We start from the raw sequence: 17,078 nt of genomic DNA, 5'->3' as shown, positions 1-17,078 counted from the left end.
ATCTGTGTATTTATCTGAATAAAGTCATTGGTAATCTTTGTCATGAGGAACAACAATTGATAAGGAAATTTGATGAACTTCATTGTGAAGTATACATCAATAATTTTGATCTTCGATAAGGATCTGAAAGAGAAAAGGTTCTTCTAGAAGGATTGGATGATCAAATCCGTATTAGCAAGGAAACTTTTTCCATATTAGCTAAATCCCTTAGCAAAAGTTCTTGCGGATTTGAAATCTGAAAAACAAGCATCTAAGTCCTCAAAGAATATAATTCATCAATCTATTGATTATTGTTTAAAGAATTATTGACGTTCAGGAAATAAATAAGGCCTTGGATTTGTTAAGACTGACATGACTCAGATTTCATTAAAAAGACCTGATGATATATCCAATAATTTTGTTGGCTCATGTATGTTTTGTGTTTCTTGTAATCATTACCAACATACATGTAATCTCTTTTGACAAAAGTTAAACGTCGCTAGATCTCTTCACAAAAGAGCCGAAAAACTTCCTTCCAATATAAAGACTTACAAAGAATCTAAGAAGATATCCTAATCCATGTAAAAGTAATGTCAGCTTGGGAGCCTTTGCCCTAAAGTCCACTTCACCCTTTTAGAGGTTTCTCGATAGTGGTTGTAGCCGATACATGACAAGTGACCTTTCATGGTTCGTGATTGCAGATGATTTTAAGGGAGAACCTGTAACTTTTGCAGATGGAAGTTGTTACTGTATCAGCAAAAAGGGAACGATCAAGCTTCCCGGAGCCCCTGAAATTTATGATGTTGTTTACGTCAAAGGTATGTCTACTAATCTCTCTGTTAGTCAAATTTGTGAAAAAGGCCATAAAGTTATATTCACTGCTAAAGAATGTAATATTGAAGATTAGTAAGAAAAAATAATTTTTTATGGCATTCGCGGCAAAAAAAAACCCTGTTATCTTCTTTATATTTAGTTTAACCACTTTTGTAACTTGATTAAGGTGGAATCTACACATATTTGGCATGAGCATTTTGGTCATATCAATTATTGCTTAATTGACAAGATTATTAACAAACTATTTGTCACCAAAATCAATTCCACGGTGGATAGTGTTTGTGGTACTTGTCAGAAAGGTAAACAAGCTTGAATTATACATAAATCATCACGAGACATTGCCACCAAAGCTCCATTTGATTTGATTCGTATGGATTGTTGAAAGGAAGAAATATGCTTTCGTAATGGTTGATGATTATACCAGATTCACTTGGGTGGTGTTCCTAGCTCATAAGGATGATATCCTAAGTGAACTTAACATTATTGTGAATAGAATCCAGAGTAAACAGGGTTCCAATCTAAAGAAAATCAAAATCGATCGTGGAAAAGAATTCAAGGATACTATAGCGTTCGAGTTCTGTGACCCACTGGGTATTATTAAACAATATTCTCCACCCATAACCTCACAAGCTAATGGGGTTGCATAAAGAAAGAATAAAAATATCCAAGAAATGACTAGGGTAATGCTCAATAAGAAAATTTTACATTTAAATTATTTGGTCCAAGTTGTCTTTACAACATGTTATCTGATCAACCGAGTATACTTACTTTCACGAACCCTAAATACTCCATATGAGTTATGGTATGGTAAGAAACCTAACTTGAGTTATCTCTGTATGTTTGGAAGTAAGTGCTACATTATCAAGAGTCAAGAACAAGAAGGAAAATTTGATTCCAAAAGTGACGAAGGAATTTTCCTAGGCTATGCCTCTAATAGTCGTGGTTTCCGAGTATACAATCTCAGAACCAATTTCATGATAAAATCAACAAATATTATTATTGATGATTTGAAAACTTTCATCATGATAACTCTTCGGCTGAGTTTCCTCCTATTGAGACATCTGGAAAAAAAAATCAAAGAAGCACGAGCATCAGCAGAAGTTTTACCAATTGTTACTGATCTTGATCTGACTGGTGACAAGGATAAAATCCCGGACAAGGGTGTCCCAACCGAATGTACCACTGCTCGACATCTGTGGGTTCAAAGGGATCATGATACCTACAATATCATTGGTGGAACAGACTCAACTGCTAAGACGCGAGGTCAACTTTAAAATATATGTAACTTTGCATGATACATACCGCAAGTTGAGCCCAAAAACATTGATGAAGCTCTAAATGACCCCTCATGGGTTAATGCTATACATGATGAGTTAAATCAATCCAAATAACAAGATGTTTGGAACCTTGTTCCTTGTCCTTCCAATGTAAATATTACAGATACCAAATGGATATTTAAGAACAAGTCAGACGAATTTGGGACGGAGGTTTGGAATAAAGCAATACTTGTCTCTCAAGGATATTCACAGATTGAAATGATTGATTTTGATGAACCTTTGATCCCGTTGCATGCCTTGATCCATATATTTTATATCAGCTCATGCTTGTTTTCTCAAGATTAAGCTAATGGACGTGAAATTCGCATTCTTAAATGGGTGCCTTAAAGAAGAGGGCAATGTTGCTCAACCTAAAGGATTTGAAAGTCCGAAAAATCCTAATCATGTCTTTAAGCTCAACAAGGCATTATATGGTTTAAAACAAGCACCTCAAGCATGGTATGAAAAGCTAAGAATTTCTCTTCTTAGGAAAGGTTTATCAATATGTGGAGCTAATAAAACGCTTTTTACCATATGAAGTGGAAAGGATGTCTTAATATCTCAGATTTATGTAGATGACATTATATATGGATCAACATCCATGAAACTCTCTGAAGAACACCAAAACTCTTTGGGTAAGAAATTTAGATGAGCAATGTTAGTGAATTAAGGTATTTTTTGGGTTTGTAGACTCAACAACACAAGGATGAAATTTACATCTCTCAAGAAAAATATGTCAAAGAACTTGTCAAAAAGTTTGGCCTTGAGAATTCCACTCCAAAACTCACTTCCATGTCCACAACTGGGGAACCACAAAGAGACGAGAATTGTGTCAAAGTAGATCATAAACTCTACAGATCTATTTTTGGGAGCCTGTTATATCTGATAGCAACAAGACCTAATATCACTTTCAGTGCTGGTTGTTGTGCAAGATTTCAAGCAGGTCCTAAAGAGTCTCATCTTTCAGTTGTAAAAAGGATCATACAATATGTCATACATACTATAGGTTATGGCCTATCTTACACATTTGATACTAACCCGAGCTTAGTGCTTATTCTGATGCAGATTGGGCAGGATGCGTGGAAGAAAGAAAGAGTACATCAAGAGAATTCTTTTATCCGGGTCTAAATCTTGTTGCTTGGCATAGTAATTAAGAAACAAAACTTACAATCCTTATCGACATGAGCTGAATATATCGTTGCAGGTTTATTTTGTACTCAATTCTAATGGATGAAACAAAATGCTTACTATGGAATAGACACTGAAACTATGAAGATCTTTTGTGATAACTCAAGTGTGATTCGAATATATGAAGAACCATAGAAGAACTTGAAGAACAAAGAACCCAAGACGATCTAGAAGAACAAAGGAAATCAAGCACGATGAATTTGGAGCTGACAGAATAGTTTTTCCACTAAAATTGACAAATGGGGAGATTGTTATAGATTGCTCGGTCGAACTCGTAAGTTTTTTTTTATCTCAAGTTTGTTGTCAATATTAGATGAACAAAACTAGATCTTTATTTCTAGTCTACTAAAGTGAAGTCTTGGACTAGGCTGAATAACCCTCAAAGACTGAAGATCTATGAATACGTTTGGATAACTTTATCAACAAAGAGGTATATGAAGAATAAACCATTCTAGTTACTCATATGCATTACCATTCTATCCTTATGATACTATGTCGTATAACTTCTAGTAGATTTAATATTGCAAAGAATAAATTCCGAGTCAAGTTTGTCTTGTTAAACATCTCGAAATATGATTTAAGCAGCGTATGTTCATTGGTCCTTAGCAATCTTAGTTCGAAACAATTTATTCTTCAAAAACTATTTTACTATCATATATATGGATCATTTGAAAATTGCAAAGCAGTGATATTTTATATCTATGGAAAATGGGAATGTTTCAATATCAAAAAAGAATGTATCTGAACTACTGAAATATGGACTTAGGTTATGTTGGCGAACCATCTCGCAAACCATGGATATTTAAAGTTCCGTAATATATGTAAGTCAAGAACCCAGTTCGCAAACCGTAGAGTTCTGAATGGGTCAATTCATGAACCCAGCCCACGAGCTGTGGTGATCTGAATTTGTGAAATAGCCATCGGGTCACGAACCGTAAACACATGAGTTCAAGAATTGTTGAATGGTTCATGAACCGTAACACCCTGAATTCACTAACTGGATAACGATTGACGAACCGTTTCACAAATAGTCCCAGTACGTATTAGCAGATGCTCAAAGACTATTTTCATAAATATGTTTAGCATTTCTGTGACTCTCATAAACACCTCTAAGACATCTACGATCACTAAAACACCTTGTGTATGTGCATCGTGATTCAAATCTTAAGTGTTTAAGTTCGAAAGACATATTTTCTATGAACTATCATTGTACATGCATAGTTCCAGAACCCGAACCACAATGTATATTCTTCAAGACAAGTTTCTCACAGTGTATATATCATTGTACATGATTTCAAGACAAGTTTCTCACATGATTACTTAAAACCATTACTAGAGATTCATCTAAATAGAGAAAGTGTTTACTTGATTCTCAAGTTATCTTAGATTGAATTCTAAGAAACCCCCAGTCTTGAAAATATATAAATAAAGAGACTCATTCAACCGGGAAATTCAATCCCCGATAATTTTTGTCCTTTTCTAGAGTTGTCCTCCTATTGACCTAGGTTTCCTCTGAGAAACATAATTAGATCTACGACTGAAAGACTTCAAGATCGTGAAGCCAGGTCCGACTATCTTTACCTTAATAATTCGTGTGTCCTCTTGTTCTTTTTTTAATCGAGGTTTTAGTAATCTCTTTTAGGAACGAGATAGATAAAAATCGCAAAGTTTTTTTCATCCCAGACTTTATGATTCTTCAAGATAGATATCTCAAAGATGTTCTTTATTGATTGGTTCACAATTTTTCTTGAGAGGTGCTTAAGAATCCAGGCTTCTCAACGAACTGAGTGTAAGTGTTCCGGATTTGTGAGGTTTGCCAGCTACAGATTTCCAAGCCTTGATCTATTTAAAGGGAAATCAAATAGGCTTATCTGTTAGATGAAGATTTATATCAAAAGTCTTCACTTAGGCTGAAGCAATTCTTAGGATGTAAATGATGTCAGCTAAGGAATCAATTGCATTTCAAGAGACGTAAGGACCACGACTGCAGCTGAATTTCTTGAAGTGTGAATTCTGACTTGGAGGGTGAATTAGGTCTTAACTACATTCCAGTCTGAAGTTTGATAGTAGGCTAGTTTCTGTAGAGGCTTAATTAAGTTCGGTGTTCAAATCTGGACGAGGTTTTGGGTCTATTTGTAATTACAGTTTTCCTTGTTAACAAAATTCTTGTGTCTGCGTGCTTTTACTTTTCCACGTGTTGTGATTGTTAAAGATACTATACAGGTTCACATTCCTATCATAACGAAAAAGTTGGTGGTGTAGTTGGCACCCTCTCCTTTTCAATATTGATACAAGGAAGAACACTTTAGGTCATGATTTCCATACGTGATCAGGATTTTTCTCATGGTCATCAAAGAAACAACAGGTGGTTTATTTGTCGACTGCAGAAGAGGAATACATGGTTGTTGCTTCTTGTGCTACTCAAGACGTATGGTTAATAAAGATGTTGAAGTCGCTTAATCATGAGCATAAAGTTCCTACAAAGATTGTGTGCGGTAACAAGTCAGCTATGACACATAAATAATCAAAGTTTCCACGGAAGAAACAAGTACATTGATATCAAGTACACAACATTCCTGAGCTAGTTAATGACAAGAAGATAATAATGGATTTCTATTAAAGTGGTGAACAAGTTGCTGATATTTTCACAAAGTCGTTGAAGACCGAAAAGTTTCTCATACGTCAATGTTCAGAATGAGTACTTTACAGAGTCTCGGTTCCGAGGAGGCAGATGAAAATCATGTCTAACATAGACTGAGATTAACAATGTAAATATGGTTATATAAGGTTACTGAGCTATATTAGTTTATTGAGTTTTAAATGAAATTGTGATTTGAAATAGAAGCCTGCTTTGAGGAAGCTTAGGTTGTTATTAGAGTTCTCTTTATTTTTTTTGATCGGTGGTACAAGTATATATAAGGTGTTATGCCATATGTTTTTTATGTCATCAAAAACTCTTTGATCAATTTGGGTTCTCAAATTTTATTTCTTACTGCAAGGAAAGTGTTTCTTTTGATATTAGTTAATATAAGGTTCAACAGTGGACAATTGATCAAACTAATGTGAATCATTACTTCATAATAATTAACAATTAAATTTAGGGTTCAGACAAAGATCAAGAAAAGAAATTGGACTCATTAAGTTTACAACTTTGGATTTATTTTGAAAGACACGTTTCAAACTCTCCGACTTATATTTCTTTGATTTACTTAAAAGATAATTACTCTTATAATATGTAGTATTACTACTATCTTTCAGAATTCAGACAACTTTATTATCTCCTTGAAATATTGGGTACTGCTATGTAGTATTACTTCTCTTATTCACATAAAAGTGGATTATCTAAGAAATAAGAAAACTTTATTATCTCCTTGAAATTTTGTAACCTGCATAATAGTCATGAAGTAGAAAAAACTAAATATAATTATTTTTTTACATTGTTAATATTGAAAATGAAAATATCTAACATTGTTGATGTGATATATCTCTTAAAGTTTCACCTTAGGTGTATTAAACACAAAGTACATAGGTAATTGACAAAAAACTATGCCCCATAGTAATTACTCCTGACTCATCTGAGTCGTCTGGATCTGAGTCATCTGGATCTGAGTGAAATCACCTGACTCATCTGGATCTGACTCAATACGTTTGTTTTGAGTCAGATCTGATTCATCTGACTCAAAAAACGTGAGTTAGTGGTTTGGTCCTGTGAGTCAGGGGTATTTTGTTACCTGACTCAAACGGATCCGAGTCAGGGGTTATGTCTGAATCATAGGTCGAGTCAGATCTGACTCAAAATGCAAAACAAACGGTCTGACTGCTGACTCGGTCCGAGTCAGAGGTTGACTCAGATCCAGACGACGAGTCAGCTGCAAACAAACAGGATGCTAGTCTTTCTCTGGTCTAAATATTATTGCCGCGTTAATTACCTAACCATTATCAAAATTCGGAGAAGAGCAACTTGTAATGATAATTTTTCAATAACAAAAGTAATAATATTAAATTAATCAACTTTAGGTTGCCATTTTAAAATTTTGTTCTTCATAAATACCATTAACAGTCTCTTAATTAATTTGTCCCCAACAAATTGTGGTTAAAACTTGGTGAGATATGGTAACGGTGTGAATATTCCATGGTTAACCCAAATCAGGAGATCATTTCATTTTTTCATTAACATAACTTTTCTTTTCTTACTTGCATTCTTCCTCACAATTTTATTCCTCAATCCAAATTCTCATGATGTTCTTCAAGCACCCAAAAGATCAAACCCCATCCTCGACTATTTCTCCTCACCAGACCTTAACAACGTTGCTGCTACCTCAAATTGTAGCGAAATTAAGCAACATCATGATTACAAAGCCAAGTGTGAATTCTTAAAGTTTAACAAAGGATGTGGATCATCTGGATACATAGACTATCTCCAACTCTTCTATTGCATTTTTGGATCAATCTCAATAATAGGCTATATCATACTGATTCTATGGCTGGTGGTGCTATTCTACTTATTAGGTAGTACCTAAAAGTTTATCAAATGTTTTGGAACTCACCCCCACCATGGCTGGTGTTACCTTCCTTTCTTTTGGTAATGGAGCTCCTGACGTTTTTTCTAGTATTGTTTCCTTCATGGGAACTAGTACAGGCTCGGGTGCTGTCGGTCTTAATAGCGTACTGGGTGCAGGTTTCTTTGTATCAAGTGTCGTTGTAGGTGCAATTTGTATTTTTGTAAGCTCTCATGGTGTATCCGTTGACAAGAAGAGTTTCATTCGAGATATTCTCTTTTACTTCATCACCCTTTCTTCAGTACTAGTCATCGTAACAGTTGGAGCGATTAATATTTGGGGAGCCATGGTTTTTGTTAGTCTATACCTCATTTACGTAGTACTTGTCTATACAATGGATTCAAACGGACATAACGAAATACAAGTGAGTATAACTACAAAATTGTTGAATATGAACCTATTTTTTGCCTCAATCTAGAGATGTTCCTAGTCCTTCTGCATCTACAAAGGAGGCCAACTGTGAATTAACACAACTATTTTTTTTTTCTTCTCAGGCAGGTGATCCACTGGAGGAATCGGCTGCACCGTTGCTAGAACATAGCAGCAACGGTGAAAATCTTGTTTCAATCGAAAACGGCGGAATAAATAATGGAAGTCATGAAGATGATCAAAATGGGAAAAATACGGTTTGTGGTAGATTTAAACACATTGTAGACTTGGGATTTCTATACGGTATAGATAAACCGCTTTCGCTTCCAAGAAGAATGACGATCCCTTGTGCAAGTGATGAAAACTGGTCTAAACCTTATGCAGTTATTTCTGTTACACTAGCACCAGTTTTACTAGTCGCTTTAATCTGGGGATCTCATAAAGAAACTCTAGTTCCATATTTGATTGGTGGATTAGCAGGAATTGTTTTTGGATCATTAGCCATTTTCACCTCTAATAAATTTAACCCTCCAAGGTCAAAAAAGTTCTTAATGGTTTGGTTACTAGGAGGATTCCTAATGAGTGTGACTTGGATTTATCTGGTAGCAGGGGAATTAGTTTCCTTGTTAGGGACACTTGGGAAGTTATTTGGGATAAGTCCATTAATTTTAGGCTTAACTATACTTGCATGGGGAAATTCACTTGGGGATTTTATATCCAATTCGGCACTGGCTAAGAAAGGTGGTAAAGATGGTGCTCAAACTGCAATTTCAGGGTGTTATGCTGGTCCCATTTTTAATGCAATTATGGGTTTAGGTTTGGGTCTGCTTATCTCGGCTTGGTCTAAATATCCAACTCCTTTTACTATTCCTAGAGATATTACTTTGTACGAAACAGTGGGATTTTTAATGGCTGGATTAGTATGGGCACTTATCATGATGCTTAGGAACGATATGAAGCTTGATAAAGTTATGGGTTATGGTCTCCTGGCTATATATGCCTGCTTTATATCTATCAGACTGTTTCAAGTCCTTTTGTTTTGAATCTTGAGAGATACATAGTTCATAATTGTATTCATATTATTTTCTCTTTTTATTTTTATAAGCATTTTTCTGTATTTGTTGGATTCATTGTGATTATCACATGTGTGTGAACAAGGTTTGAATAAAATTTGTGGTTTGTTTTCTTTTTCTTTCTTTTGTGTTTTGCTTTTGTCTTTCTCTTTTTTCTTTTTGTATCCAGAAATATAACCTTCCTAGTCGAGGCTTATATATTTTATCTGAGGCTTGCCACTAGAAAACAAAAATTGATATTTTGAAGTACCCTTATCCAACTATTGTAGTTAATGACTATTTTGTCCCCGATTAATTAGTGTTAATTCCATTGGTTAACAAATGTTTAATCTTGTTAACTCAGAAATCAACTAATGTTAATGACTACCAAACATGAATTTTTTTGATTTCTTTTGTTTATAAAATCATCAACCAAAAATCGGTCAATATGTATGCTCTCGTAGGACGATTTTGGTTGATGTTCATCATTCATGAAGAAAACTCAGAATCCGTCGGTACTAATTACTACGCAGACCGATTGTAGCTTCATAAACAAACAAAAATATATATTTTTTACCCAGAATCGGTCGATGTGAACCTTCATATCAACCGATTATCTGCTGGTGTTGAAAACATCAAACATATACATACTCATTTTCAAATCGAGTATGATTTCATATTCATTTTCAATTTAAGTATAAAAATCGTTTTCAAATTGCGTGTAAAATCATACTTAATTTCAATTCGGGTATAAAACTAGTTTTCACTTCAAGTAAAAATTGGGTGTAAAATCATAACTGAAATCGAGTATGCATCACTCGACTTTACAATGAGTAAAATTTCATACTCATTCTACGATCGAGTAGTAACTGCAAAAAAAATGGATTAACCTGCAAAATCGGTCTTTATAAGAAATCAAAGACTATATAATCGGTTTATGTGAACATTCACATAATCCGATTTTAGCGAAAAAACATACAAAAAACTTGGTATTTCTTCCTGTTAATGATGGATTTTTGACAAAGGGAAAAATCGTAACCTTGCATATTCCTGATCCAGCAATCAGACGAGTATGTGAAATTCATGTGTTACGTTAAAGCATGAAAGCTCATGTCGTGAAAATCTCTAAATGAGTGTACTACCTCTCAGGGCATACGTGAATATGCAATTATTACAGTCTCTCAACTGAGCTTTTAATATCTCGTATATTTCATTAATGCTGAGCAATTTCAGTAATCACTTATGTATAAAATCGAAAACGATTGGACAACTCCTAGATGTATTAACCACTAGTATAGAGCAATAACGTCTTCAACATGTTGCAATATTCCCTGACTTTACAGAATAAACATCCAGAACGAGTATGACGCTTCAACTAGCTCATACCTCGATTTTTGAATAATTATAATGCTCCTAGACAGCTTGCCTGCTAGTATAGAGCCATCAATTAATTATTTCTAGTCGCAAGATTCATCAACTTAATTCCTAGAAAATATTCTACGTTCATCATAATATTTCATTACTTCAATTCATGGCTTTTCCCAGTAGAATTCCATGAGTTAGTAATAAATATTCAACGTACGGGCATCTAGGCCACCACCAAATAAGCCCCAATAAAATGGTGCGAGTGTACTTAGTGATAATGCACGAACGAGCACCCAAATGCATAAAGGAGCATTCAAAAATATGGACGTATGAGGAAACCTATGCAAATTAGGAAAGGGAAATAGTAAAAAATAATAGAGAGGCGCACACGGGACCGGGCCCACCGGCAGGTCATGCTGCCGTGGCCGGTCTCACGCCTCTCTGTTAGAGCATTGCTCGGTCGAACTCGCATGCGTTGCTATCTCAAGCATGTTTGTCAATGTTAGTGATCAAAACTATAAGTCTTGATTTCTAGACTACATAGCTAAAGGTCTCGGACTAGGATAGAAAGTGTAGTTGAGATCAAGAATCCATGGCAATCATCATACAAGACGAAGGACTACTCAAGGAACTGGTGGATCTTCATCGACTAAAAGGTATGTGTAGACTTGAACTTATCTGTCACTCAAAAGTCTATCTACTTTATCTCCTACTCTTGAGACAAAAGTCATTTTGATATATATACTTTCATTATACACATTTTCTATTTCGAGCCGAGTGTAACTCGCCTATCTATTTCTCGAAATATGTGTTGGTAAGCTTTCGCTTTTGTCAAATTCATCTTTACCTAGTGACGAAAGTCATGTTATGTTTCAATCACTTTGGAAATGGCTCAGACGAAAAATGGTTTGTGAATGACGGCTATATAACGTCCTCTGAGAATGTTTCAATGATTGAAATGAGAGTTTATATTACATAACCATTGGTAGGATATAAGCATTGCTGTGGAAACACATATATGTATAAGTCCTTATTCCTTGAACCAAAGTTTGCGAACTATGTTGATCAAGAGAAACGGTATGTGGCGTGAGCCAAGTCCGCGATTTGGCGGAAGTTCTCGACCCGAGAATTTCTGCTGGAGTTTGTGAACTCCTTCCATGAGCTTAAGTCCGCGAACCCAGTCCACGAACTTGATCAGGTTATATCTAAAACCGGTTGTTCTTGAACTCATGTTTATATAAACTAAGGAATGCTTTTGCAAACCGTGGCTATAAAGTTCATGAACAGATTCGAGTGAATCAAACTGTTTTTGATTCGATTGTGTCTTGTGTAGTTACATAAGATCTAAGCAATTGAACAACTCTCTAACTAGTTCATTTGAGTCATTTGAACTAGTTATGGTGAAGAAGAATATGGCGGATATGAGAGTAATCATATGGCTAACCATTTGGTTAACTATTGTTGAACCAATAAATGTTAATGTTTGGGAACGGTTCGTAAACCCAAAATTGGACATTTCATTTGTGTGTAACAAGCTAAGTTTTCGATCCAACGATTGAGAAATATTATCTTGAATCTAATCAGGTTTTCATCTAACGGTGAATATTGAATGCTTTGTTACCAAGCTAACATTGATTGCAAACCCTGATTTGAAAGACTATATAAAGGAGAATTCTAGCAACCGGGAAACCTAATCCCCACACCTTACGTGTGATACTAGTTGCATAGCTAGAGTCGATTCTCCTTTAACCTTTGGTTTCTTCTTCTAAAACCAGGTTAACGACTTAAAGATTTCATTGGGATTGTGAAGCCAGACCGATACTACTTTTCTTGTAGTTGTGTGATCTGATCTTGCATCTTCTATCGTTACGAGTACAATTCTAATAATTGGCCCAAGATTTATATCTCCGATACGCAACATAAAAAAGTAATCACAAACACTTCGTCTCATCGTTTGTGATTCCACAATATCTTTTTTCGTTGCGTCGATTAGGATTATTGTGAGGTGATTGATAATACTAGGATGTTCTTCGGGAATATAAGTCCGGTTTATCAATTGGTTCCTGTTCACCTTGATTTATCAAAAACGGAACAAAACTCATAGGTATATTCGTGGGAGACGGATTTATCTATTACCGTAGACTTTTCTGTGTGATACAAATTTGTTTATTAAAGTCTTCGACTTTGGGTCGTAGAAACTCTTAGTTGTAGGTGAGATCATCTAAGGGAATCAAGTACGTAGCATCCTGCTGGGATCAGAGGCGTAGGAGCATAACTTTACCTTGGATCAGTGTAAGATTGATTGGGATTCAACTACAGTCCTGACCGAAGTTAATTTGGAGTAGGCTAGTGTCTGTAGCGGCTTAATACAGTGTGTGTTCAATATGGACTAGGTCCCGGGGTTTTTCTGCATTTGCGGTTTCCTCGTTAACAAAATTCTGGTGTCTGTGTTATTTCTATTCCGCATTATATTTGTTTATGTAATTGAAATATCACAGGTTGTGCGTTGTTCAATCAATTAGAATATCCGACCTTTTGGTTGTTGATTTAAATTGATTGACACTTGGATATTGGTCTTTGGTACCATCCAAGTTATCTCTCTAGTATTTGATAAAGAATCGCATATTTCTATCTGCTTGAGTATATATCAAATCGAGAGATTGAGATATAAACTCTTTGATACACTTTTTATTTAGATTGAGTCTGGATGTCTAGTTGATTCTCTAGAAAGTATATTGGAGTTTGTCAATACAGATTGCTAAGCGAAATATTGGGTGTCGTTTTTGTACCCCCACTTTTTCAATTGTATCAGAGCCGACAAACACTCTAAACCTAATAAGTTTGTGTTTGTTCGTTCCTTAAAAATTGTCCCATGGGAAATTTCTTTGGAAAACTTGCTCTTGGCATCTGTAACGCACGCTAGAAGTCCTTAAAGATTGCTCAAGAATTATTATGGTTAAAACCTCCGGGTTCACATGATAATATCACTTCATCTAAAACGGAAATGTTAGATGATGAGAACCAATCTAAAGGAAAAAAATAAAAAGAAGGAAAGATTGAGGAAACGTTCGTCACACTCAAGGATATGGACCCTCACAAGATTAACTCTTGATATCTTTGAGGAATACTATCGTAATGGATCAATTGATAAAAATCTATTTAGAGCGTTCGAAGGCGTTTTTAATCTCTTAGAAAAACTTAATTATGTTAAGTCTAAGAATCCTTCCGAAAAAGGTTCTGTACATGTTAAACCTTCGAATAATATTGTACAACCTAGGATTCGGAAAAATCTTCCTTCTAGCCAGATTAAACGAAGGATAGGAAGCTCTGACTTCCCTGATTATCATCATTACGTTGATTATATCACAGGGACTGTTCACACATATTAACCAGAAATGTTGCATGAGAATTCCTCTGCACATTATGCCTCTTGGTAACAAGCCTGGCACTACCCCATTTGTATATATCTTGAAATGGGGCAAGAAATGGTTGAGTTGTGTACAATTTTACTATTCTCTTTTAGAATACCAAATAAAGTTTTCTACTGCATCCATCGTCTCTCACAAATGTGTGTTGTCACGGGATGCGTAGCCTTTGATGTGCAACTGGATAAGAAAATCCCACTTTCCTTAAGTGGGTCACGATTCACAAACAGGTCCAAGCCCATTAGTGGTCTTATAAAGAAGAAGTTCGCGCACCCTCTTCTTCATCACCCGTCCGCGTATGTGAACCTCTATGGTTTTGTGTGTTTTCCTTCTTTGAAGCCTTTTTGGAGAAGTTGAAAGAAAGGGTGTTCAAGTTTCACTCCAAGTAAGTAAATTCCTCTTGTCCATTTCAATTTCTTAGATCTCTTGATGAATTCTAAGGGCTCAAAAAGCTCAAATATCTCTAGCATGAATGTTCCTTGTGACCAAAACTCTCTTAGGATTAGGTTTGTGGATGATTCTTGTGCTAGAATTTTTGAAAAGATTTTATCTAAAGGTTTTATCCTAGAAAAGAAATTGGATCTCTCTAGTGGCCATGAAGAGGATTTAGCTTGCTTTAAAAATTTCAAGCTTGGAAATATCTTTGATGGTTATGGTCAAGGTTTTGATTCTCTCACAAGAATTTTCTATGCCAACATTCATGATGTTGATCTAAATAAAATGAAATTCAAATCCTATGATAAATAGAGAAAGGTTTCTTGTTGATAGAGAATTAATTTCGAAGATTACCAACATTCCGTTGGGGAACGTACGTCTTTCTAGACCAAGTGATGAATGACCATCATGTGATGAAATCTCACTTGGGCTTTTTAGCAAGAAGGTAGCTTGGAATCAAGGGAAGTTTCCTACTAATGATCTTAGTATACCGTTGTTGGCATTTGGGAAACTTGGTATCCCCAATCTTTTTCCCTCCACAATTGAGAATTCTTGGTGGAGTCATGAGTTTGCAGAATTAGTCTATTTCCTTGAATCGGGTGTACAAAGTCTCGATATTTGTGGTTTTATCATTTATCAAATGACTTCGATGACTTCACCCATCAAGATGTTAGGTTACCCTTGCTTGATTGGACAAATTTGTCGTGATCGTGGTCTTGATTCGATTGGCAACTCTCTAGGGGTTCCCAAATCGGTTCGCCCGTGTACCTTTAGACGCATAAGGGAGAATGTGTGCAAAAGACAAAGAGATGCTTCACTTAATGATTGTGACCCTACCACTTTGAGTCTTCTTCAAAAAATTCATAAGGGTGTGTGTAAGGTCGATTCAAGGGTGAAGTGTGTCCAAGAACAATTGTCTTTGGTTGCAACGAAGTTTTCCGAGCTCAAGGAAGAATTGAACACAATTCAAGCATCTTGGAGTATCTCCGATGAGGAAGAAAAGTAATTTGTGTTCCTATTTGTCTAGTAAATCTTATATTTTCTTGTTTTTATTAGAAGAATAACTAGAGTTTGGAATAGCCATTATTGTGATTACACATAGCTATGTCCAACGTTCTCATCTTCATGTTTTTAGATTTATTGGTTTAAATTCTAGATTTGTTTGGAAGATGATTTTTGCAGTATTAATCTTTAAGATTTTATATATTGCAATATTGTTATGGGATGTGTGTGTTTACGTCCGTGAACTTGACCGTCCCATATCTTGTCAAAAGTAAAGTCTTTCGTAAGTCGATATGCATGTATTGATAAAAGAATGAATAGACTTTTGACAAATACAACAGTTAAGCCTATATTGTCAATTATTGATGGAAGATAGGTTAAAATCTTTTGTTTGCAAGGATTATGTCTATTGAATGTCGCTATGCGAATAGTGATGGAAAATAGAATGCATCCTTGTGTATTCTGCAGTAATTGATCTTCCCTGATCCATATTTTATGTATTACTGTGAGGCTCCGTAAAGTGTCTTATGTTGAGCATTATACAACCAAGTTGATTATTTTTGATTAACTATGTTGTTGTTCCGTGAGGTACTTTATGTCGAGCAATTTCAACTAAATTAATCATCTTGTGTGGTTATTTAGTTGTTGCTCCGTAAGTTTTCTTATGTCGAGCATGACCAATTAAATTGTTACTTTTGTGATTAGTTTGGTTGTGTACTTCGATTATATTAATTATGGGTTCTCTTGTGATTAATCTAATTGTATATTTTGAGTCTCCATAAGTTCACTTATTTTGAGCATTTGTCGATTAAGTTAATCATGGGATTCTCTTGTGGTTAGTTTAATTGAATATTTTGGACTCAAATTCATACTTGTATGTGATTTTTTATGTCCAAAGAAATCCTTCTTTTCCTTCGAAATTAAGGTCGCTTTTGTTGTTCTTTCGGGAATGACATTTTACGGGGGAGAGTTCTTTTGAACTTGCGCTTAATAGACAAATCTTTGTGGGGAGTGCGGCTGTGGAATATTTTAGGGGTTATCTTGTATCTTTACAAACTCCTTGATGAATGCATTTAGCTTCGGCTTTATGATTGCATCTAAATAAGATGATATACTTTTGCTTTATTTTGGTCAAGAAATGTCTCTTTCGAAAATTTCATTAGGATCCCGTTCTTATACCTTTGCCAATTTTATTGACAAAAAGGGGGAAAATTAATATGTAGTTCACACTACAAATACATATGGTTTTCAGATCATTATGTAAGGGGGAAGGCTTTCCATGTGAGATGTAGTATTGACTAAGGGGGAATGATACATATCACCATAGTATTGTTTTCGAAGTTGTGGTACAATTGGACTTTGACGCTGTGTAATGATACTATGACACTGTATAACAATGATTGAGAACTATTATTTTCTCGTTGTTATAGCTATGGATTTTAAACAACGATGATGCTAAACTTACAACCTTTGGGATCATTGGAGTAATTGCAAGTGACGAGGATTTCGAGTAATGTTGGAGATTATACATGTGGAATAGGAGCTACAAAAGTT

At 35.2% G+C, this 17,078-nt stretch overlaps 1 protein-coding gene across 1 annotated transcript; it reads left to right on the top strand.

The window, feature by feature from the left end:
* The first annotated feature begins 7,681 nt into the window (after positions 1 to 7,681).
* On the top strand, positions 7,682 to 9,433 carry LOC113313849 (cation/calcium exchanger 1-like). Its single transcript, XM_026562635.1, has 2 exons — positions 7,682 to 8,240; positions 8,371 to 9,433. The coding sequence occupies exons 1-2, from the start codon at positions 7,872 to 7,874 to the stop codon at positions 9,286 to 9,288; spliced, it is 1,287 nt and encodes a 428-aa protein (XP_026418420.1). The 5' UTR covers positions 7,682 to 7,871; the 3' UTR covers positions 9,289 to 9,433.
* The last annotated feature ends 7,645 nt before the right edge of the window (positions 9,434 to 17,078 follow it).

Source organism: Papaver somniferum, chromosome 9 (assembly GCF_003573695.1).
Source record: "Papaver somniferum cultivar HN1 chromosome 9, ASM357369v1, whole genome shotgun sequence".
Classification (NCBI taxonomy): Eukaryota; Viridiplantae; Streptophyta; class Magnoliopsida; order Ranunculales; family Papaveraceae; genus Papaver; species Papaver somniferum.
The sequence above is the reverse complement of the archived record's forward strand: the minus strand, read 5'-3'. Positions and strand labels throughout refer to the sequence as shown.

Excerpts from the sequence above, each read along its gene's own strand:
- LOC113313849 (XM_026562635.1), top strand. The coding sequence starts at position 7,872 with ATGGCTGGTGTTACCTTCCTTTCTTTTGGTAATGGAGCTCCTGACGTT. Across the intron at positions 8,241-8,370 it reads ACGGACATAACGAAATACAA|GCAGGTGATCCACTGGAGGA; the intron begins GTGAGTATAACT and ends TTTTCTTCTCAG.